The 25804-nt window shown below is 46.3% G+C and overlaps 1 protein-coding gene across 1 annotated transcript; it reads left to right on the top strand.

The window, feature by feature from the left end:
• Window positions 1–1478: 1478 nt before the first annotated feature.
• Window positions 1479–2438, top strand: LOC142558394 (uncharacterized). Its single transcript, XM_075670535.1, has one exon. The coding sequence runs from the start codon at window positions 1479–1481 to the stop codon at window positions 2436–2438; it is 960 nt and encodes a 319-aa protein (XP_075526650.1).
• The last annotated feature ends 23366 nt before the right edge of the window (window positions 2439–25804 follow it).

The raw sequence follows: 25804 nt of genomic DNA, 5'->3' as shown, positions 1-25804 counted from the left end.
ACGCTAATTTCTTCGAACGTGCCTTACCTACACATAATGCCCCGCTAAACTAGCTTCTAAAAAATGAACGCAGAGGCAGATTTCACTTTAAACTATTTCGTCACGATAATGCATTCTATTTTACAAACATGAAAAGTGCATCACACTCGGCGTTCATCTTGAAGAAGGACATGTGGCTCATTCAAAATCAAGGTGTGTGCTTCGGCTCATGTTTTGCCCCAGTCCTCAGTGATATGTTATTAGCTGGTTATGACAGGGGCCCGAGTGCTGACCTTCGCGAGACAAATGCTGTTAAGCTATTCCCGTATGTTGCATGTTTTTTATTCATATTTCGTGCACAGCAGTGTGACGCCAGGGAAAACGTGGAAATTATTTTCAACATTTTTTCTTCTTGGATGAATAACCTGGAATTGATCACAAAACCTTCCTCGAATGACAAGCTGATGTCATTAAATTTACAGCACTTGTTCATGCCGAAATATGTTTGATGGAAATATATATATCTCGCTCTGGAAATATGCTGCTACGTTTCAGTTCCGTACATTCAAATCTTGTTAAGCGGGGAATAGCAAAAGCATGCGTGAAGGCAACGTTTGCGAGGTGCTCCCAACGGCAGGTCAAAACAAGCTTTCATTGAGAAGGTGAAAGATTAAATTCTGTAGGTTTCTCTAACAACCTGCTCTCAGGCAAAGCGGAATCACTTGTTGGAGATGTTACGTAGAGAGAAAGATGTGCAAGACAAGCAACATTTTAGGATGAATGCAAGGCGGGGATTTCTGCTTTACCTTGTGCTCCCTAGGCGTCGCATCGCCAAAAAAGAATGGGTAAGCCTGTATTTATAACACTTCAGGCTACACTTCCGGGCTGCGCTGTGAGAAAAAACAATAAAGAAGAATGTAAAATGCACCATGAGAATTGTCCATCACACTATTTTTTGCCGCGATCTAAGCTTCAACGAGCACAAATGGGATGCATTTGCAATCACCCAAGACAGCCCGAGAATTCGTTGCGCGCGTCTCTAGCTAGAAGCCTGGCAAGTCGCTGTCCGGTGAAAAATTTTTTGTGAGTGGACTTCTATTACCAGACTAGATAAATAATAGCAGTTCCTCTTGAGATAATGCATGTTCTTTCACTTTGGCTTACGAATTTATTTCAGTTGGCACGGAAGCAGCATTTGGAGCACCATGGCTCATACAGCGCACCTTTCCACTTCGCAGGCGATCTTCGCGTTCCTGCTGCTGCTGTGTCCGTGCACAGCGTATTCGGAGTATGACCCTTCGCAACCACTACTACTATCAAGCAAGGCCACAATCTACCAGCAGACCGGCAACTATCTCCGCATCGACCCACTACAACTACTGCGCCCAGCCTTCTGCGCACCATCATCGTCAACCGCGTCGTCACATCGCAGTGGCAACTTAAGCGGCTGTCCGAGCGTCAGTCCGTTTAGTTGGCACGGAAGCAGCATTTGGAGCACCATGGCTCATACAGCGCACCTTTCCACTTCGCAGGTCTGTAAAAACGTTTCGCTTTATGCTAACAAAAGTGACGACCCATTTTTGCTATTGCTTCCGTGCCAACAAGTGCTCTGTGAAATTGTCGCAGATTGTTTCTCTATGGCGTTGCTGTTATTGTGCTCAGGTGACGTGGAAACTAATCCCGGTCCTACTACGCCTACTGAGGCATTACTCGAGCTGCAGAATTTGCCATCAAATCCTTCTCAGCAGACGGAAGTTCTTTTCCGGCTGTTAAAAGACCTTCAGGCTCGTTCTGTACAATCTGCTAAGGGTCAGGCCGAGTTGGTTAACGACGTCAAGGCTATTAAGGTTGGTCAAAAGAACATCGAGACAAAAATGGAATGTATCCAGAAAAGATTAGACAACCTTGAAGAAAAAACAAATGTTTTAGACCATCTCCACGATGAAATGACTGGCATTCAGGCGTCCGCTCAAGCCCAAACAACTCGGCTAGACTCTTTACTAATGCGCGTTGACGAACTTGAGGACAGATCGCGACGCAACAACCTCATATTTCATGGCATCCGTGACTCTCGGGAATCGTGGGAACAGTCCGAATCACGCATAAGAGAAGCACTAACCGGTGTAATCGACAGCCTGCCTGACACGGCAATCGAACGTGCTCATCGCATTAGTCACTACACGCCTAATAAGTGTCGCCCAATTGTAGTTAAATTCACCAACACGAAAATAAAAGACAAAGTACTTTCTATGCGCACACAGCTGAAAGCAAAAGGTATTTCTACCTCCGAAGATTTTTCGCCCGCCACCCGTCACGTCCGTAAAAAACTAATTGAGTACGCTAAAAGCCAGCCCCAACCATGCCCTTTCCAGTTAAGGTACAACAAACTAATAATGAATAAAAAAGAATTACCGACGATTACGTTACTTCCTAATGCGAAATTTGAGCGCAGCAAATAAGCTGTTTCACCTTTTGGATAGATTGAGGCAAAGAAATCGGGCAACACATGTATGCGCTATCACATAATTTTTTTTTATTTTTCACACGTATTCCTTTAACAAAGACTCCACTAACAGTTCTTGACAGTCATGAAGGAAGCTTTGTGGTCGGAGAAATAGACTGATATATGTTCGACTTGGTACACCAATGCTTGATTCTCAAAGACGAGATCTATACAAGTGCCTCGCGAGGTTGTCACAGCCGTGGGGGAAGCAGAGGCTAAGCGCCGCCGCCGAGAAGACCCTGCCGTTCGCGCCGCCGAAGCGGAGGCTCATCGCCGCCGTCGAGAGCAACCAGCAGTAAGCGAGGCTGAAGCAGAAGCTCATCGCCGCCGCCGAGAAGACCCTGCAGTTCGAGCCGCCGAAGCGGAGGCTCATCGCCGCCGTCGAGAGCAACCAGCAGTAAGCGGAAGCGGAGGGGTGCGGCGCGTACACCCAGCGGCAAACGATGGGGGCAGAAGCGCGCGCAGCAAGCGGACAACACGATAAAGGGAGGAGGGAAGAGATAGCAGCGACTGACTGATGCCGCTGACGGCGATAGTGAGTCAACCCCAGCTATCCGCCACACAAGAACAGAGGGGGGGGGGACCCTTTCCTCCTCTTTCTGCATGGCGGCGACGGTGTTCTATGCAGTCACGTTATCTTGACTCTCTAGCGGCGTCAGCGGCATCCAGCGGTATCAGTCGGTCGCTGCTAGCGCTGGGGGGATGAAAGGGGGGCGGAGCTGGTTACGAGGCCGACGACGACGCCGACGACGACGCGAAACCCAGGAACGGACGCCAAAGAGCTGCGCTCTAAAACAGTTCGTCTATGACCCGGCAACAGACACCGTCAACGAGCATGCGCCATATGAACCACGAGATAACGGCGGGCATCCAAATTCCCAGCACGTGCCCAGTTAGGAAAACGTGAGGGGATGTGGACGAGAATCATGCATAGTATCTGTGTTCTTTACAAATATTCGAAGCGTCATGAATAAGCACACTTCCTTAGCATCTGCATTGGATACTTGCAACGCCGACATTTTTGTGCTTACCGAAACGTGGCTACATTCACAGATTCACGATAACGAAATTCTTCAAACCGCACACAATTTTTCACTGTATCGTTGTGACCGTACAAAGCGTCAGGGAGGCGGCGTGCTCTTAGCCATTTCTAAAGATTTCCCATCTCAGTGTATTCATGTCAATACTGACCTCGAAACGGTTTGGGCCATCATTGAAATAAATCACCAGAAGATAATCATTGGCGTTTGTTACCGCCCCCCAACTTATTCATCTAATTTCGTAAATGAGACTCATGATGTCATTAATATTGTTACATCTCGTCATCCTACATTACCTTTATTTTTGCTTGGCGATTTTAACTTACCGAACATCATATGGAATACTATACCTCCAACTTTACACCCTTTTTCTTCATTAGCCAATGAGTTCTTAGACATGTGCTCTGTCTTTTCACTTTCACAACTTGTTACTCAAACCACACGCACTACCGAATCCGTTGAGAACACACTTGACCTTGTATTAACATCGCGGCCTGACCTAGTTTCCGACATCACCTATTTACCCGGCTTGAGCGACCATTCAGCACTTTCGTTCGACATAAATATTTTGCGGCCAAAAACCGGTAAAAAATTCAAATCCTTTCGAGACTACGCGAAAGGAAATTTTGAAGCCATCAACGCCGAATTATCTGCTTTTCTAGACGTATTTATAAACAACTTCGACAGCCGTACCGTTCAGACCAACTGGAATATGTTTGCTACAAAAATTGCTCAACTAACAAACAAATACATCCCACTGCGCACCATTGCATGTAATCTAAACGCCCCATGGTACAACATCCGTCTCAAGCGCCTGTCTAATAAAAAGAAACGCCTGCACAAATTAGCCAAACGTTCACCTAGCGTAAACCGCTGGACCAAATACAAACTGGCGGCAGATGAGTATGTAGCCGCACTTAAGCAAGCCAAAGATCACTTTCTTGGCAATACCTTGTCTTTAATGCTTAAAACCGACACCAAGAAATTCTGGCGCGTCATTAACCCCAAGACAGACGACATGATAACCTTAATCGACAGCTCCGGAAATGTTATTCCAACTAATCAATGTGCGTCCGCGCTTAATGATGTTTTCATGCACAACTTTTCATCAACTACACACATTACTCTTCCATCCACGCACGACTACGATTACCAAGCAATGTTTCCCATAATCATTGAACCAGCAGGCATCGTACCAATTATCTCATCTTTAAAACTATCTTCGGCTCCAGGACATGATTTAATAAACGCGAAATTTTTGAAAAGCACTAGCTGTTACTCTTCAATTTTCCTAGGAATGATCTTCCAACAGTCGCTAGATAAGGGTTCTTTGCCTGATGAATGGAAGATTGGGAAGGTGATCTCACTCCATAAGTCGGGTGACAAGCATTCTCCATATAACTACCGCCCTATCTCGCTCACTTCCATTCCATGTAAGATGTTAGAACATATACTTGCCTCTAATCTTGCTAGCTTTCTTGAAACTAACTCATCTTTTTCACCATCGTAACATGGCTTCCGCAAGACGTATTCATGTGAAACACAACTAGTTTTATTTACGCACAAGCTAAACGTCATTCTTGACCGCTCTTCAACTGCCGACTGTATATTCTTAGACTTTTCGAAAGCGTTTGACAAAGTGTGCCATAACCTTCTAATGTTTAAGTTGCATCGAATTAACATTGATCCCAGACTGCTTGCATGGCTTGAGTGCTTTCTTTCTAACCGTTCGCAGTTTGTCTTTGCTAATGACTCAAACTCTCAAACGAGCAGAGTACAGTCCGGCGTACCTCAAGGGTCGGTACTTGGTCGCCTCCTTTTTTTAATTTACATAAATGATCTACCCTCTTGTGTTTCCTCTAACATTCCCCGCAGGGGCGTCTGCGTCAGCAGGCGTTTGGTGTGTTGCGACACCACGTACCCGAGCACACGAGGGTTGGACCCTCCCGCGTGTAGCCGTGCGCGGCTTAGCCGTGTCTGGGGAAAGGGGGATCCTGGGGGTTGAGCCGATGCTGGGTGTCTGGACCTTTAAGGCCCCCCGGCGGACGCAACACACCCCTTTGGCCTCTGCTTCACATAGACGGCCCCCCCGGACTGACCCACCCGGGGGAAATCGGTAGTTGCCTTTTCCTGTCTCTCTCTCCCTCCAGCCTTCGTCTTTCTCTCACTTTTGATCTTTCCTGTCTTCTCCTTCCTTCCGCTTACTTCCATAGTTTCCAGGCAGCAAGGGTTAACCTTGTGTGATTAACCAACCTAGGTTATTTCATATTTGGTTATAGTGATGACGTACAGCTGGCGTTTACAGGACCTGTTCGTACAGTCTCTGTAGCGTCCCCTTGTAGGACTCCATGGTGGGTGGCTGGCGTTATTGCCGAAAATTCAATTCCTTTATGGCAACATCCTTCCCTCCACTTCCTGATCGCCCTCAGAAAAGAGGGCGCACCGATGATTTATTCCAGTTTTTTGGTCGACAAAAAGAATCCTTCCCTCGTTTTCACGTGATCCACTCTGAAAAACCAGCTAAACAAGTGCGAACAATCTCCCCGTTCCTTGTATCTAAGTCTCTTACCGAAGTTTTTGGTCCAGGATATAAGGTGTCGAGGATGGCTAGCGGAGACCTCCTCCTGGAGCTCCGCGATCAGAAGCAATTTGAAAAACTGCCTCAGCTAGTATCATTTGGGGAGACCCAAGTAGTAGTAACCCCGCACCGCACGATGAATACTTCCCGCGGCGTTGTCTCGGACGATGATTTGCTGGAGCTCTCTGAGGCTGAGCTCTTGGAGGGCTTCAGCGAACAGAATGTCATAAATGTCAAAAGGATCAAGATAAGGCGAGACAGTAAAGAAATTCCGACCAAACACCTAATACTCACCTTCAATTCAAGTGTCCTGCCCGAGTCAATCGAGGCCGGGTACATCAAGCTTCGCATACGCCCGTATGTGCCAAATCCCTTGAGATGTTTCAAATGCCAACGTTTTGGCCACAGCTCTCAGAGCTGCCGAGGCCGCCAAACATGCGCCAAATGCAGTGCCCTTGAACACGCAACTGAAGAATGTAAGAACTCTCTACACTGTGTAAACTGTGATGGGGATCACGCCGCGTACTCACGGTCGTGCCCATCCTGGAAGAAAGAAAAAGAAATCGTAACGATCAAAGTGAAAGAAAATATCTCATTTAAGGAGGCACGCAGGCGGGTTGCATACCTGCCAAAGAAAAGCTTTGCCGAAGTGGCGCGTCAGGGGGCAGCGTCACAACGGCCTCCGGCGGCTGTCCGACCCACAAGCAGCGAGTCGGCAGTCACGCCATCTGCCCCCGCAACGGTTGCAGCTAGCGCTGCTCCGTCAACCGAGGAGAAGGAACCATTGACCCCGAAGGAGGGCGCAGCCGAGGCTGCCTCAACTTCCGAGGTTCCTTCATGCGCTGGCAACGGCCGGCGTAGCCAAGTCCCTCTGGGAGCCCCATCGACCTCCGGGCTGGTGGGCGCAGGGGTCTTGCCCTCCAAGGCGGGACTCCCTCTGAAATCTTCCCGCTCGCAAGAGCACGTGTCCGGCGCCTCGCAAGAGGCAATGGACACTACACCCATCCTCAAGGCGCACCATGCGCCTAAGGAGCGGCGAGGCTCCCTCGAACGCTCCAGAAAGAACAAAACCCCTATTACAGGGCCTCGAAAGGGTTCTGTAATCTAAGGCATCCCGTCCGTCTCCGTAAACACAGCACCAATTTATTTTAAATATGGATACACAAATCATTCAATGGAACATTAGAGGTCTCCTTACAAACCTTGATGATTTGCAAGAACTCATCCACAAACATAATCCAAAAGTGCTGTGTTTACAGGAAACACATTTAAAATCCAGACACGCAAACTTTCTCCGTACGTATGTTACGTTTCGTAAAGATCGCGATGATGCCATCGCATCATCGGGTGGTGTTGCGATTCTCACACATAAAAGTATAGCATGTCAACCTTTACAGCTTCGAACGCCCCTTGAAGCAGTGGCGGTGCGAGTTGTTCTGCTAAACAAACTCATCACTATTTGCTCGCTTTATATACCCCCACATTACAAATTAACTAAACATGAATTTCAGTCCTTTATAGATGAACTGCCAGAACCCTATGTTGTTCTTGGCGACTTCAATGCGCACAGCTCCCTGTGGGGTGACTCTCGTACAGATGCGCGAGGTCGTCTTGTTGAACAGTTCCTCTTTTCTTCCGGTGCGTGCTTGCTGAATAAAAAGGAACCCACATATTACTCTCTAGCAAATAGAACATTTTCTTCAATAGATCTTAGTATAGTTTCCCCGTCTATACTGCTCGAACTTGAATGGGAAGTTATGAACAATCCTTACGGGAGCGACCACTTCCCGATACTGATAAGAACATCTAAAGAAAACGAATGTCCTCCACAAGCTCCTAGGTGGAAGATAGACACAGCCGACTGGGAGAAATTTCGAACTCTCACTAACATCTCATGGGCAGACATGTCTTCTCTAGAAATTGATGCTGCTGTAGAGTATCTTACATCATTCATGATGGATGCCGCATCAAAATGCATATCCGAAGCGAGTGGTCTGGCATGCAAACGACGTGTACCGTGGTGGAACAGCGAATGTCGGACCGCCCGTAAGAATCAGAACAAGGCGTGGGGGTTGCTGCGAGCTTCTCCCACCGCTGAGAATCTTGTCAACTTTAAAAAAATAAAATCCCAAGGTAGGAGAACCCGCCGACAGGCCAGAAGAGAGAGCTGGCACAGGTTTTTATCGAGTATTAACTCGTTTAGGGATGAGGCCAAAGCCTGGAACAGAGTTAATAGGATTAGAGGGCGGCAAACACATTCACTCCCCCTGGTGAACACACAGGGCGATACACTGCAAGACCAGGCAGACTCACTTGGGGAATATTTTGAGAGCGTGTCAAGTCCAACAAATTATACACAGTCCTTCCTCAAATACAAAGAAACAGAAGAACGTAAGCCATTAAGAAGAAAAGGTCGAGAGAATGAGCCTTACAACCGTCCTTTTTGTATTGCTGAATTAAGAGCTGCCTTGAGCGTATGCAACAGCTCCGCACCAGGATCTGATAGAATCATGTATGAAATGCTCAAAAACTTACATAATGACACGCAGGTTACACTACTCACACTTTTCAACACCATTTGGGATGCAGGGTACCTTCCAACCGCATGGAAGGAAGCCATTGTGGTCCCTGTTTTGAAACAAGGCAAGGACCCTTCCTCAGTGGCAAGTTACCGCCCGATAGCCCTCACAAGTTGTATCTGTAAGGTGTTTAAAAAAATGATTAATCGGCGACTCATCCATTTCCTTGAACAGAACAAAATACTTGATCCCTATCAGTGTGGCTTCAGGGAAGGGCGCTCCACAACTGATCACCTTGTACGTATTGAAGCAAACATCCGTGACGCGTTTGTACACAAACAGTTTTTCCTATCCATATTCCTCGATATGGAGAAGGCATACGACACAACGTGGCGATACGGGATCTTAAGAGACTTAGCAGAAATGGGCATTCACGGTAAGATGCTAAGCCTCATAGAAAGTTATTTGTCCAATCGCACATTCCGTGTAAAAGTCGGCAATGTACTGTCACGTCCTTTTACACAAGAAACTGGTGTACCCCAGGGAGGCGTGCTTAGCTGCACGCTCTTTTTAGTGAAGATGAACACACTTCGTGCTTCATTACCTCCGGCCATTTTTTACTCTATCTACGTGGACGACATTCAAATAGCTTTTAAATCCTGTAACCTCGCAGTGTGCGAGAGGCAGGTACAGCATGGTTTGAACAAAGTATCAAAATGGGCAGAGAAAAACGGATTTAAAATCAATCCTCGCAAAAGTTCTTGTGTTCTTTTTAAACGAAAGAGAGGCCTGGTCCCGGATCCTTGCTTAGAACTGTGTGGACAACAAATTCCTATCAACAAAGAGCACAAATTCCTAGGTATTATACTTGACGATAGACTCACTTTCATTCCTCACATCAAATATCTCAAAGAAAAATGTCTAAAAACAATGAACTTAATGAAACTTCTATCCAAGACTACGTGGGGTAGTGACAGAAAGTGTCTAATGAATCTCTACAAGAGCCTAATACGGTCACGATTGGATTATGGGGCCGTAGTGTATAACTCAGCCGCCCCGAGCGCGCTAAGGATGCTGGATCCTGTCCATCATCTAGGTATCCGCCTAGCCACTGGTGCTTTCAGAACAAGCCCGATCGAAAGCCTTTATGCCGAATCGAATGAGTGGCCGCTCCACTTACAGAGATCATACGTCGGCTTTACTTATTTCCTTAAAGTGCATTCCATTCCTGAACACCCATGTTTTAATACCATTACCGATATGACGTATGTTACACTTTTCCGCAACCGTCCGTCCATAAGACAGCCTTTCTCGCTGCGTTTGAAGGAGCTTAGCGATGAAATGCATGTCCCACTCCTGGAGCACCGCTTAATGCGCCCACCCAAGCTATTACCTCCTTGGGACTGGCAGGTCATAGAATGCGACGTATCCTTTGTAAAAGTTTCAAAGCATGCTCCAGAGGTTGAAATTCGAATGCATTTCCTAGAACTTCAGTACAAACACTCATGCACAGAGTTCTACACAGACGCTTCCAAGTCACATGGCGGAGTATCATATGCAGCCGTTGGTCCTTCTTTTTCGGAATCCGATGTACTACATCCAGAAACAAGTATCTTTACGGCAGAGGCCTACGCTGTATGGTCGGCTGTAAAGCATATAAAGAAAGCAAAACTCCAAAAAGCCGTTATATATACAGACTCCCTTAGTGTGGTGAAGGCCTTAATGTCACCCTACAAACATAAAAATCCTGTACTTACTGAGGTCTATTCCGACATGTGCAAAGCTTATCTATCTAACCAGCAAATCATCATATGCTGGGTACCCGGTCACAGGGGAATCGAAGGTAACGCTTTGGCAGACCAGATGGCTACTTCAATTGCACTCCCTGCCGTTAATAATACTGCTTTGGTGCCCTTCACAGATCTGAAACCTTACATACGAAAGAAACTGCGAGACCACTGGCAACGCATGTGGGACGCAGAGATAGATAATAAACTGCACGTTATAAAGCCACAGTTAGGTTTTTGGCCCTCCCCAACAAAATCTCGGCGAACAGATGTCCTATTCTGTCGCCTCAGAATAGGACACACATTTGGCACCCATAATTATCTGCTTACTGGAAGTGAACCTCCAATCTGTGGTAGATGCGGTGAGAGGCTTACCGTCCTCCACGTGCTCCTGGAGTGTCGGGAAGCCGAAACGGAGAGAAAGAAACATTTTCCGCTTGCTTACCATTACAACATCCCTATACACCCGGCTATGTTTCTCGGCAAGGAACCGCTTTTTGACACCAAGGCAATCCTCAACTATTTAAATGATGTTGTAGTACACGTTATATGCCCTTTAAATTCGTAGAGCATCCTCACTCCAGAGGATGCCACTGCGACAAGTTTTGCATAGCACATGCCTCCAGGCCCTTGTTCTTCAAGGGCTCTAAGGAGGCAGCAGTGCTCTAGCATATCTTATAACCTTATATATTTTTACGCATCGTATCATTCTATTTAAATGCATCTTACTGTTCATGGTACACGTCATAAGTCATCGCCATAATCTTATCATATAGATTTTGCGCGCTTTAGCGCGACCATTTTTTAAGGCCCCTCTACAGCCACGTCACACCAACTTCATCGAACTCATGATTTCACTGCAAACTCATCAACACGGACATGGCGCTCTTTGGCCATACTTGGCCCTTGCGCCATAAAACATCAAACATTCATTCATTCATTCATTCCTCTAACATTCACTTATTCGCCGATGATTGTGTAATTTTCAGGGAAATAGTATGTGACACTGATATATCTTCTCTTCAATCCGACCTTAACGCTATTTCTACTTGGTGCCAATCATGGTCAATGGAATTAAATATTAAAAAATGTAAATTTATGCGCGTGTCCAGAACTTCTAACCAGCTTCCTTCTTACTGCATTAATAATCTCCCCTTAGACTCTGTTTCCTCCTACAAATATCTTGGTGTCCATATTACTAGAAACCTCTCGTGGTCCATGCACGCTTCTTACGTAATTAAAAATGCTAACCGCATGCTGGGATACCTAAAACGCAATTTCACTAAGGCACCATCTTCCCTAAAATTAATGTTATACAAGTCACTAGTTCGCTCAAAACTTGAGTACGCCGCAGTAGTTTGGGATCCCTTTCAGAAAAACCTAATTCACTCTTTAGAAATGGTACAAAATAACTCTGCTCGTTTCGTTTTTTCTAATTATAACCGAACTGCCAGCACTTCTGTAATGAAATTAAACCTTGATTTGCCATCTTTAGCCTCTCGCCGTAAAGGCCTTAGACTTTCACTTTTTCATAAGATATTTCATCATCCTTCACTTCGCGACGAACTTATCTCCCCTCCTCAATACATTTCATCAAGGTTAGATCACAATAACAAAGTTGGAATTTCATTATCCCAAACCAATGTCATGTCTCATTCATTCCTTCTGCGTACATCTGCCGAGTGGAATCGCCTACCAGCCTCAACCGCTACTATTGTTGACCATCAGCACTTCACGGCAGTATTAGATAACATTGTATAACTGGAGAATTTCATTCGTGTTTTTGTACTAACAATTGTATAACTGTTTTTGTATTACCGGAACACTGTATTACTGCACTGCATGCACCGTATTTAATTTTATTGACCAGCACTCCAGGAACACTCAGATAACATTGTATAACCGAGAACCATCTATTTCTGTACTATTAACTATTTTGCTGCACTGTACTTTTTTTGTATTTGATGTAACCACTCCACTCTTTAATGCCTCTGGCCCTGAGGGTACACGAAATAAATAAATAAATAAATAAACCCTGTCTATTTCTCCTCGGTTTTGCCTGTGTGGTTGACTCACCCACGCACTTCCATCATTATAGATATGCCATGACTCTATGAGTCATGGCATATCTATATGGTGGAAGTGCGTGTATGAGTCAGCCCTCGATTACTTTACACAAGGAAGAGATTAAGTGCCTTAACAGTTATCTCTCACGTAGACCGGCACGTGTACCCGACTGACACGTGGTGATACCATTCCTGAGCTCGCGCAAATGAGTTTTGTGTCTTCTTTCTTTTTTCGCCTCAGTGCTCCCTTCAGTTGATAGTCGGCGTTCTTGTTGTCCACTTCTCTGCTCTTGTGTCCCGTTTGCACGCCTCACGTCTTTTCTGCATAAATAACATGAAGGTGGTCAGAATAATCCGGAGTCCGCCACTCTGACGCGCCCCGTAGAAAGATCGTGTTTTTCGTGCGCGAGTTTCAATTTAGTTGCAGTACAGTAAAGGTTAAACATTACTGCAAATAAAGATTAAGACTTCTGTCAGGCTGCGATATTCTATGTGAGGGTATAATAATGCACAACCCTCTCATGAATTGTGAACCATGGCGCACAACAACGCCTGAAGCAAACGCATAGCCCTGTGTGCTCTGTGCACTACGCAGACAAACAGCAATTGTGCGTCCAAGGCAACGCTTAACATAAACTCTCGTATTGGAGTAAACGCTGAAGAAATTACACACTCGCCAACGATACCACCGCTAATTATAGTCAATCAAAGGAAACAGCGGAGAAGGCTTCGCCCACAACGATTCCCACAGTGCATGGGATGCGCATGGTTCTACCCTAACGCGTCCTCTAAAACGTCCCAACTGCTTGCGCAGCCATCGATTGAATTCCAGATAATATAGGCTGTTCTAAAACCCGTTGGCAGTCGGAATTTCGCTTTTGCACACTCGTAATTTCCGGATAAGTAACGAATGAGAAAGGACATGGATGTGAAACCGTAAGCTGGTGCCGTATTCTTATTCGTAGCGTTTTCGCATTTTAAAAGTGCAGCCAATATCACCGCGTTGTATATGGAAGAATTTCTGACGGCGTTAGCCCTTGAACCGTAAGTTCCTATCAGCCTTATATCGAAAGATGTCTGAACATTATCGGTGCCTAACTGCGTAAAGCACATTTGTTTTGATGAATAAGGCTTTCAGCAAGCCTTCTTATTAATAGTCGCCCATAAACAGTGTCAGAATTGAAGAAAGTACAAAAGTGGAAGTCCGTGCACGTTGTAAAATCAAAGAGACTACGAGATGTAAAAAAAAATGGCCAGTGAAATGCAACAATTTTTATAACTATATTTCTGTAAATTAAACCAAGGAAGGCTTAATCGAGAAGAGCGCTGGAGAGAGCTGTGTTCGGGGAGAGGGGAGATGGACGGGTGGAGCTTCTCAGTATAACTTTTTTCTATTTCTGCACTGAATGAAAGTGTCCATTGATAGGCCCGTGTACTGTGCAATGTCAGGTGCATGTTAAGGATCCCAAGGTGGCCGAAAATAATCCCCAGCACTCATACTACGACGCCGCTCATAGCCAGAGTCGCTTTGGGACACTAAACACTCACAAGTCTAAGTCAAGTGCCGAATAAAGAGTGCAGTTATTTGTCAAGTTACTTCGCCCAGAACTCGTTTTTGAGTTTATTTTTCACTTGGAGACTTTTTTTTCTAGAGAGCGATTCCTGAGTCGATGTATATTCCTGGGACGTTCTTTCCTGCACCCGGCTACATGGACAGGTAATATCCTGGAAAACAAAACTTACTAAAATCCATTGTGATTCAGTGGTGTCCGTGACGTTTCAAGGAATGCCGTATTACTGAACGCCGATTCAAAGAGGCCATGACGTGTACATGAAAATGGTGTGTCCGCTGTAATTTCATCGAACCTGGTTTAACTACAATTAATGGCAACGCTGAGGCGGCATGTGCAAACAGAAGGCTGAGACAGCTATTCACTTTAGTCTATGACGTCATGCTACTGAACTCTAGTTTGCTAACACGAAACATGCATGCCGTTCGACGTTCGTCGAGACGAAGGGCAAATGGTTGATTCAAAATCGGAGTGTGTACATTGGGTCGTGTTTATCGCCACATAATGTATATGATTGAACAGTGTTTCTTAAGTTGATGCGTGTTCTCGCGCGTGTGATTACCCAGATATTCAGGATATTTGTCTTTCCAACTTCCTCCACTCTCCAACAGAAATTTAGTTCTCACCACTAGAGCGACAAACCTAGTTGTAAGCTTGTGCTCGGTCCTGTCGCCTTCTTGCTTCTTTCCTACAACATTTGTTATAAAATGATTTTTCCTTGTTAGAATACGTCAAGCAACGTAAGCAGACACGCTTTGAATATGGCTTAGACGCTTCGCTGAAGTACTCGCGTATACAGACACACGCAACATTAAAAGAAAAGAATACTTCTTTGCATGAATATGAAGAAAGGCCTCCCGTTGAAGCACTTGAACGTCGACATGTACTAGCGACGAGCAGCTGAGTACATTTGTAGAATGACTGAGCGTGCACGAGGAAAAAACATGTTTGGCAAGGGGCGAGTTATTTCACGAGTTCCACAAAAAGTGGCTGTTGTTAAGAAGAGTGTAAATCGGGTGTGTACACTTCACGAGGTAGACAGCATTCCTGTGAACTGAGCCAGCTGCCTCTTGCAGTTATTTCCTGATCTCGTATAGCTCCTCCACACCCAAAACGTGCCCACCAAGAAGAAATGTACTCTTGCCATTCAATAACCCTTGTGAGCGCGTACCAAATTAGTGGGGTGTGCAGAGTCCTGGGGTCGTAAGACGAAACCATGGCATGGGGACAATCCCTTCTAAAAAAAAAGAAACAGCACGTAAAATAGGTGCACGAGCAAGAAACGACAAACACGTCTCGTCCACGTCTTTCTCGCTCAGTTTTTCGTTGGGATGGAACCACGACTCGCACAGATCTCAGTTTTGATGGACAATCTTGTTCTGCAAGGCTGAGGGCTAAAGCTTTATGACTAGAAATAACCTTTTCTCCTCAACTCAACCAAACTCAACTGAACCAAATTTATCGACTCAGGATATTATGCTCAAACTAAAACATCAGATTGTCGATGCGGGTGAGAAAAGTCTAGACACTAAGGCAATACTAGGTCTCGATCTAACTTAGGCCTTTGACACCGCCACGCACAAGGCCATACTACAAAATCTCCAAAAGCTGGATGTAGGACGTAAAACATACGCGTACATCAAAGACTTCTTGACAGATCGTACCGCAAAGATTTCAATTGGAGAATCCAAATCGGTCGCGCTCAAGCTAGGTAATAGGGGTACCCCGCAGGGTTCAGTCCTATGTCCCTTTCGATTCAACACGGCAATGATCGGCCTTCCTGCGAGACTCGAAAAGATAGAAGGACTCGGACAAAGCCTCCACGCGGACGACATCACCCTTTGGGTGGCGGGTGGAAGCGATGGGCATGTTGAAGAGATCCTTCAAGCAGCAGTAAACATGGTGGAAGACTACATCAAAGACAAGGGACTGAGATGCTCCTCGCAAAAATCAGAACTTCTGCTCTATAGGCCCACATGCCGGGGTCGAAAAAGCATTAGGGAAAGACCGGGCATTGTGGTCACAGTAGAAGGCACCACGATACCGATAGTGGGGAGCCTGAGAATACTGGGACTCCGCATATCCGAAAACGGCCATAACGGAGAAACCATTAGACTACTTGACAATAGCGTTCGACAAACAATCAGACTAATAAAGCGGATATCCAACAGGCACTATGGCATGAAAGAGCACCAATCTCATCGGATTAATAGAAACATTCGTAATCAGTCGTATTGTATATGTGGTTCCTTACCTCAAGCTCTATGCTGAGGAGAAAGCCAAGATAGACTGCATTATTAGAAGGGCGTATAAGCAAGCCTTGGGACTTCCGGCAAATACGTCAAACGAGAAATTCTTGGCGCTCGGCGTGCACAACACATTAGACGAACTTATTGAGGCCCAGAGAGTAGGGCAGTATGAAAGGCTCACACAGAGTTTGACGGGGAGACACATCTTAGATGACATCGGAATAACCAACGAAGCACAGCACGGAGTGCGGAGAGACATCCCAAGGAAAATAAGGGAACATCTATCAATACCCCCAATCCCCAGAAACATGCACCCGGAGTTTCACCAAGATCAAAGAAACGCACGAGCGAGAGCTCTCCACAAAGGATTCTGTAGTGCCAGGGACGTGGTCTATGTGGATGCGGCGGGGAACGCAAATGGACAGAGTATGTCGATAGTTGCTACGAGTCTAGAGGGTGACTGCAGAGTTAGTGGGACGGTAAAAACATGGAAGGCAGAGGTGGCGGAGGAAGCTGCCTTCGCACTGGCAATAGCCTCCACGGAAGCTAACATCGTAATGAGCGACTGCAAGACAGCCGTCAAGAACTATGCAAAAGGAAGAATCTCGCCGGAAGCACTGAGAATTTTAAACAACTTTCGTGAAGATCGTGACATTCACATAGTATGGGCACCCGCGCACTCCTGCCTTCCCGGGAACGAAATAGCCCACAACCTGGCTCGAGAACTGACAGGCCCAGCAGGTGACACGCAACAAATACTGGGAACGGAGAGAGACCGGACGACCAGCTTTAACGAGATCACCAAACACTATAAATTGGGAAGGGCCCATTACCCCCCGGCACACTCCTCGTTAAATAGACGGCAAGCGACGGCATGGCACCTCTTACAAACAGATACATATCAGAACCCGGTGGCCTACCATCGCTACTACCTGGACCTTTACACGGATAGATGTAGATTCTGTGAAGAAAGGGCGGACCTACAACATATGGTTTGGGCTTGTCCTCGTACACCCATACATAATAAAATAATTAAGACCAGAGAGCAGTGGGAGACCGCGTTGCTTAGCTGTGCACCGGAAAACCAACTCAAGGCAATCCAGCAGGCCGAAGATGCCGCCTGGGCACAAGAGCTCGAGGCCGTCATTTAGGTAGAGGCCTAGGTCTCAAATCTGCTGTGCACAAATAACGTTTATTCCTCCTCCTCCTTCTCCTCCTCCTCCTCAACTGTCGCTAACATTCTTGCGAGATGTCTATCCCGAGCTACTCTGAATTGTCTCTCCAATAAAATCCGACACTTAGGCTTCCCTAAATCGGGGTGTCTCCGTATTTTGTTCTCTCTAATTCGACTTCCCTGCGTTATTTAGTACAGAAAAGATCAATAATGTTTCTTTGCAACATGTCTATTATAACATTTCACTTGTCTTTTTCGGCGCGATCACATCCCTGCCAGCGTCCTCCGCTGTTTCCTGACAAGGGAGAATGCAATAAAACATATCAACAAAGATGTACTAAGTCTCCAGAGGCGCTCTTTTCTTCTACGTTGACAAGTGAAGCAGTGTAACGTTTGAGTATTTTGCTTATAGGCGAATGAAAACGCCTCTTCGTCCCATTGTTGTTCACGCCCCACTCGTACTTCGGTGCAAGAAAAGATGACGAATTTCACAACACTTGACCAACAGTGACCAAAAATAAACGCGACACTGTCGAATACAGTAGAAGCAATATTAGAATGAGGTGAGTCTCTATCGTTCTACTGAAGCTTTCGGCACAAGAACTGTACTGTTTTTCTTCTTAGAATAGATAACCAAAAAGGAATGCAGACCGAACGTTAGAAAAAAGACTATTGATTACTTGAACCATTGGGTATGTTTTCAACCCGTACGGTAGATCATCGCGTTTTGCGATGTCTTGATAGAAATATCATGAAATAGAGCCTTGCAAGAGTGTCTTTCGTTTGCGATCAAGAAAACCTTGTACCGGAGATTGCTATTGTTGCCAGACAATATCCTGTGCTCCGCAATTGCATAAAGTGGGTTTCCGCATTTTGCCATTACACACACGTTACTTTAGGCGTATTTCGAAATGACTGTTTCCAGTGATGGGTGCGCAGTCGCAGGTTACGCCGGGTGTTCAGTGCACATCGCTGGCAAACCCGTTGACATGTAATATTCTTAAAAAACCTCTTGGTCAGCGCCTATTCTTTTTTGTTTACAAACACAAACACATAAGAGGAAAGGAGCTAGCTGGAAAAAGCCTCCAGCAGTTGTTTTGTGACATTTGTGACATGGACAGAAGACGCATGTAGGCACAATGTCGATGAGCCAGTGATTTCATTACACTCGGCTTGTTTACAGTAATTGTATCAGGCAGCTCGGCAACATCAAGGTAGTACAAGCGCTTGGAGTCATTTGAGCGTTTACTAAAGAAATACCTTGTACATTTAAGCGCTTGTGTTGTTACATAAGTTCATCGTCTTTTTCAGGTAATGACTGCCGCAAGTTCAGTCGCAGATCGGTTGCGTCGGTGTTACATATGTCACAAGATAAGCAGTGCTCAATTGTGGTTTTACTATTTGATATTGACTTTCCCGCCCCCTTTGAAAGTTGCTTTCGATTAAGATATTTCCAAATAAGGTATGTCTACTACTCGAGGCAGCGAAAATTCCTTTCTAGAATAGCAGCTCTCCTTTGAAATTATTTAGAAAGGTTCTGTTTGCTGTTCGCCCACACTCGACACCTGGCCACGAAGATGGAATGTACAGGTGTCATTTGATATACTTTATCACTGGATAACTCTGTCGAACGCTGTCGCTAGGCAGTAATCAAGACATGCTTGGCATAAGTACACCTTAATAAATATTCATGCTATAGATATATATGAGTCTGCGTGTGGTCTTTTGATTTGCATTTAAAAAATTTGACTTTACCACATCTCTGGAATATTTCTTTGCCTTCCTTGGAAGAAAAAAGAGAAAAGAACTACTTCGCAGAATTGGCGCTATTTCGTTAGGAACTTAGTCTGTGTGAAAACGGGAGACGACAACTTTGTAGCGTTTGCCTGCGTTTACCAGGAAGCAAATTTCGCTTGCTCCTAATTTATTTTTTCGCTTTAGCCACATTCGTTACCACCTGCCTGCCTAAGTTTCCTCGCTATGCTTAAGAAAACAGCGCGCTGACGTTGGCTAGGAGTGACAGCCAACAGCTATATGCCATCGCCTTGTCCCATTTCCATGGTCACTAAGTCGGCCACTTCATGACGTGCTTCCCTGCTTTCACTACGCATTATTTTTTTTGTCATTTGCGTTTCTACTCCGACCTAAAGCAAATGCCACGTTTCGTGAAATATCTGAAGGCTTTACTCTGTTGGAAAAGCATCGATAGAGCGTAGTTGTCAGTCCCTCAACAGGCAGCAATCGTCAGTATTTCAGAGGGTACGCTGGTTCACAAAGAAGCCACCCGGCGACACCATCGCCTTTGGTGACGACCAAAGCAGGATGCGTTCTTTTTCTGTTAACTTACCCACATCCCTGATGGCCATTAATACTATCTTTAAAGTGGTCTCCCTTTCTGCCCTAAAAAGTGGCATAATCCGCCACCACCATTAGGGCGCTAAATATTCCGGGAAAATGAAAGGAAATTGCGTGGAGCTCATCAAGTTATTTGCCGATGTGCATGCCAGGTTTTACGGCATGAGAGAACGCATAGGGCCTCTGCTACCCCCTCATTCACACAAAATGCAACACACCCCTCCTGATATTTTCCGGGCGAGCAAAGCATGAAAACGCCTACCGGAATGACCCTGTCATGGTTGTTCCTGTGAACGAAAAGAGCAAGCCAGGCGGGCATTCAGTGCATCATAATTTATTCTTCATGCTAGCGCGTATTGCACGCTGTCCAACAAGTGTGTCCCAGTCATGATATATCGTCATGAAACTATGGATTCTTCGAGAGCTCATTTTAATTTCGGCTTTCATTTCCGCATCCTGGGAATTCCCTGAAGTAACAAGAAAGAAAAAGAGATTCTTTTAAAAGACGTAATTAATAGACAAATATGCACATATTTAACAAACTGAGCACGTGGCTTGAAGTTTTGTTTGCATAGCACCGTCATAAAGTTTTCCCTAACCATTAACAAGATGTCTTGTTTAATTCCATAAATATACTTTAGGTGAATTGTATAAGCATGAGGGCCGGTGTTCGGTGCATATGGTTCACAAGCAAACCACGTGGGGGCATGAAAGTCAGTGGCGATGACCGTAGAAAGACACAATTTGAGTTTACATGCAGCAAAGCCATAGTCACGGTTCAAATTTCTCGCTGCTCTCAAGGGCCGTTCTTGTCTAAGCAACGAAGCTGCACACAGGATACGACCTCTCAGAAGAGTCTAAACATTCTCGGAAGATGGAACACACTTGGAGGTGAATGTAGCACTTTTTTGACCCATTGTTTGTCTGCCTGGTATTTGAGCCCGGTTTCCGGGAAAGCGAGAAGGCCAGGAGTGGGGCTGCTTTTTTGTTCGCATGAATTGCTGTACACCCCTTGTCATCGTATGCGACTGACCAAACCATGGGCGCTACCTCAAATGACTGTGCCATTCTTATGCCAGTGAATGGAAATGGCAATCTGAGCATGAATTCGGTGGACTGTAACTTATTTCTTGCCCTAACGCATCCCGCACACTACACAGCGCCTAGCACAGCCGTGCAATGTCTTCCATTGTATAGAGGTTTCTCTGAAGCCCTTTTCTAACCCGCCTTTCACTTTCGTACACTGGTAATTTCCTGATAAGTAATGAAAGAGACAGGAGACGTTCGTCAAACGTTTCAGGTAATAAATAGATACGCAAAATGGAGGCTACGCTTTTTACTTTTTTTTTATACAGCAATATTTATCGTAGGGCGGTACCATATTCTGACACGTGGCATTTTCGCTGTTTTCAAGGGCAGCGCATCTCACCCCTTTGTATTTCCAAGAATTTCTGCTAGCGTTAGGCCTTGAACCTGACCTGCCTAACAGCCTCATATGAAAAGTTAGCTGAACTTCCACTCAGCATCACTGCGTAAAGCCCCCGCAGGGGCGTCTGCGTAAGCAGGCGTTTGGTGTGTTGCGACACCACGGACCCGAGCACACGAGGGTTGGACCCTCCCGCGTGTAGCCGTGCGCGGCTTAGCCGTGTCTGGGGAAAAGGGGATCCTGGGGGTTGAGCCGAAGCTGGGTGTTTGGACCTTTAAGGCCCCCCGGCGGAGGCAACACACCTCTTCGGCCTCGGCTTCACATAGACGGCACCCCCGGACTGACCCACCCGGGGGAAATCGGCAGTCGCCTTTTCCTGTCCTCCTCTCCAATCTTCGTCTTTCTCTCTCGCCTTTTTTATCTTTCCTGTCTTCTCATCACTTCTCCTCACTTCCTAGTTTCCTGGCGGCAAGGGTTAACCTTGTGTAGCTAGCCAGCCTTGGTTATGCTGTATTTGGTTATAGCAGCGATGTACGGCTGGCGTTGGCAGGGTTTCTCCAGCAGGAACTTCTGTCACGTCCCCCTGTTGGGCTCCATGGTGGGTGGTCGGCATCGCGGCCGAAAACCCAACTGTACCTATGGAAAACGCGTTTCCTAAACTACCTGATCGCCCTCAGAAACGAGGGCGCACCGAAGAAGTATTTCAGTTTTTCGGACGCCAAGTCCATAATTTTCCTCGTTTTCATGTGATCCACACAGAAAAACCAGCTAAACAAGTCCGAACAATCTCCCCGTTCCTTGTATCTAAGACCCTTACCGAAGTTTTTGGCCCAGGTTATAAGGCGTCGAGGATGGCCAGCGGTGACCTCCTCTTGGAGCTCCGTGATCAGAAACAATTTGAGAAACTGCCTAAACTAGTATCATTTGGAGAGACCCAAGTAGTAGTAACCCCGCACCGCACGATGAATACCACCCGCGGCGTTGTCTCGGACGATGATTTGCTGGAGCTCACTGAGGCTGAACTCTTGGAGGGCTTCAGCGAACAAAATGTAATAAATGTCAAAAGAATCAAGATAAGGCGCGAGAGTAAAGAAATTGCGACCAAGCACCTAATCCTCACCTTCAATTCAAGTGTCCTGCCCGAATCAATCGAGGCCGGGTACATCAAGCTCCGTGTCCGACCGTATGTACCGAATCCCCTAAGATGTTTCAAATGCCAGCGTTTCGGCCACAGCTCGCAGAGCTGCCGGGGCCGCCAAACATGTGCGAAATGCAGTGCCCTTGAACACGCCACTGAAGCTTGTAAGAACTCTCTCCACTGTGTGAACTGTGACGGGGATCACGCCGCGTACTCGCGGTCGTGCCCCTCCTGGAAGAAGGAAAAAGAAATTGTAACCATAAAAGTAAAAGAGAATATATCGTTCAAAGAGGCACGAAGGCGGGTAGCAAACCCGCCAAGGAAAAGCTTTGCCGATGTGGCGCGTCAGGGGGCAGCGCCACAACGGCCTCCGGCGGCTGTCCGACCCACAAGCAGTGAGTCGGCAGTTACGCCATCTGCCCCCATGGTGGTCGCAGCTAGCGCTGCCCCACCACCCGAGCAGAAGGGACCATCAACCCCGAAGGTGGGCGCAGCCGAGGCTGCCCCAACCTCCCCGGCCTCTTCCAGCGCTAGCAACAGCCGGCGCAGCCAAATCCCTCAGGGAGCCCCATCGACCTCCGGGCTGGTGGGCACAGGGGTCTTGCCCCCCAAGGCGGGACCTTCCCTGGTAACTTCTCGCTCACAAGAGCACGTGTCCGGCGCCTCACAAGAGGCAATGGACACTACACCTATCCCCACGGCGCGCCAAGCGCCTAAGGAGCGGCGAGGCTCCCTCGAACGCTCCAGAAAGGGCAGAACTCCCGTTACAGGGCCTCGAAAGAGCCCTGTAACCTAAAGCATCACCTCGATTTCCACACACACAGCACATATTTACTTTCAATATGGATACACAAATTATTCAATGGAACGTCAGAGGTCTGCTTAGGAACCTTGATGACGTGCAAGAGCTCATTCAAAAACACAATCCAAAAGTGCTGTGTCTACAGGAAACACACTTAAAACGAAAACACACAAATTTTCTTCGACAGCACATAACTTTCCGCAAAGATCGCGATGATGCTATGGCATCATCTGGCGGTGTTGCCATTGTAATTCAAAAAAGCATAGCGTGTCAATGTTTACAGCTACGAACGGCCCTCGAAGCAGTAGCGGTTCGAGTTGTCCTACTGGACAAACTCATCACTATTTGTTCGATTTACGTACCCCCGCATTACCAACTAAACAAACATGAATTTCAGTCCTTGATAGATCAATTGCCAGAACCTTATCTTGTTCTTGGCGATTTCAATGCACACAGCAGCTTGTGGGGAGACTCTCGTATTGATGCGCGAGGTCGTCTCGTTGAGCAGTTCCTTTTTTCTTCTGGAGCGTGCCTTCTCAATAAGAAAGAACCCACATATTACTCTCTTGCAAACAGAACCTTTTCGTCAATAGATCTTAGTATAGTCTCCGCGTCTATACTGCCCGAACTCGAATGGGAAGTTACGAGCAATCCTTACGGGAGCGATCACTTCCCCGTACTGCTAAGAACATCTAAAGAAAATGAATTTCCTCCACAAGCTCCTAGGTGGAAGATACATACAGCCGACTGGGAGAAATTTCGAACTCTTACTAACATCTCGCTGGCTGATATGTCTTCTTTAGAAATCGATGCAGCTGTGGCGTACTTTACAGCCTTCATCATAGATGCCGCAACTAAATGTATATCACAAGTAAATGGATTGGCAGGCAAACGGCGTGTCCCCTGGTGGAACGACGATTGTAGGATCGCTCGTAAGAAACAAAATAAAGCGTGGGGGTTGCTACGCGCCTCCGCCACTGCTGAGAATCTTATCAATTTTAAAAAAGCAAAATCCCAAGGCAGGCGAACCCGCCGACAGGCCAGAAGAGAGAGCTGGCAGAACTTTTTAACAGGTATCAACTCGTATACAGATGAGGCCAAGGTCTGGAACAGGGTTAGTAGAATAAGAGGGCGACAAACATACTCCCTCCCTTTAGTAAACACACAAGGCGACACCCTGCAAGACCAGGCAGATTCACTTGGGGAGCACTTTGAGCGTGTGTCAAGCTCAATCAATTATTCCCAGTCCTTTCTTAAACATAAAGAAATAATAGAACGTAAGCCAATCATACGAAAATCCAGGCAGAATGAACCGTATAACCGGCCTTTCGGTATTGCCGAGTTGAGAGCTGCCTTGAACACATGTAAAAGCACTGCACCGGGACCAGACAGAGTCATGTATGACATGATCAGACACCTACATACTGACGCACAAGTTACACTTCTTACACTATACAATACTATTTGGGCTTCGGGATACCTCCCATCCACATGGAAAGAAGCGATTGTGGTTCCTGTCCTAAAGCAGGGAAAAGACCCTTCCTTGGCGGCTAGTTACCGTCCGATAGCTCTAACTAATTGTCTGTGTAAGCTTCTTGAAAAAATGATAAATCGCAGACTTATACATTTCCTTGAGCTCAACAATATACTCGATCCTTATCAGTGTGGATTCCGAGAAGGGCGGTCCACAACCGATCACCTTGTGCGCATGGAAGGAAATATCCGCGATGCCTTTATACATAAACAGTTTTTTCTATCGATATTCCTCGATATGGAGAAGGCATATGACACGGCATGGCGTTACGGGATCTTGCGAGACCTGTCGGAAATTGGCATCCGTGGAAATATGCTGAACACAATTGAAAGCTATTTGTCAAATCGTACCTTCCGAGTAAAAGTCGGCAATGAACTCTCACGTCCCTTTACGCAGGAAACTGGTGTACCCCAGGGAGGCGTGCTCAGCTGCACTCTCTTTATCGTCAAGATGAACACGCTAAGTGCTTCACTACCACCTGCCATTTTTTATTCCGTATACGTAGATGATATACAAATAGGCTTCAAATCGTGCAACCTCACAGTATGCGAAAGACAGGTACAGCAGGGCTTGAACAAGGTTTCCAAGTGGGCAGACGAAAACGGATTTAAGGTCAACCCCCACAAAAGTTCTTCTGTTCTCTTCACAAGAAAGAGAGGCCTGGTCCCAGATCCTTGTGTAGAACTGGGCGGACACCAAATTCCTGTCAGCAAAGAACACAAATTCCTTGGTGTTATTCTTGACTCTAGGCTCACATTCATTCCTCACATAAAACATCTTAAAGAAAAATGTCTAAAAACAATGAACCCACTTAAAATCCTATCCCACACAACATGGGGTAGCGACAGGAAGTGCCTGTTAAATCTTTACAGGAGCCTAGTTCGGTCGCGAATAGACTATGGAGCCGCAGTTTATCACTCTGCCGCACCGAGCGCACTTAAGATGTTAGACCCCGTTCACCATCTGGGAATCCGTCTGGCCACTGGCGCATTTAGAACAAGCCCTGTTGAAAGTTTGTATGTTGAGTCCGATGAGTGGTCACTCCATTTTCGGAGAACTTACATCAGCTTCAACTATTTTCTC

This window comes from Dermacentor variabilis, chromosome 9 (genome assembly GCF_050947875.1).
Source record: "Dermacentor variabilis isolate Ectoservices chromosome 9, ASM5094787v1, whole genome shotgun sequence".
NCBI lineage: Eukaryota > Metazoa > Arthropoda > Arachnida > Ixodida > Ixodidae > Dermacentor > Dermacentor variabilis.
The sequence above is the reverse complement of the archived record's forward strand: the minus strand, read 5'-3'. Positions and strand labels throughout refer to the sequence as shown.

Bases quoted from the DNA above. Each gene is read 5' to 3' on its own strand.
- LOC142558394 (XM_075670535.1), top strand. From the start codon at position 1,479: ATGGCTCATACAGCGCACCTTTCCACTTCGCAGGTCTGTAAAAACGTT.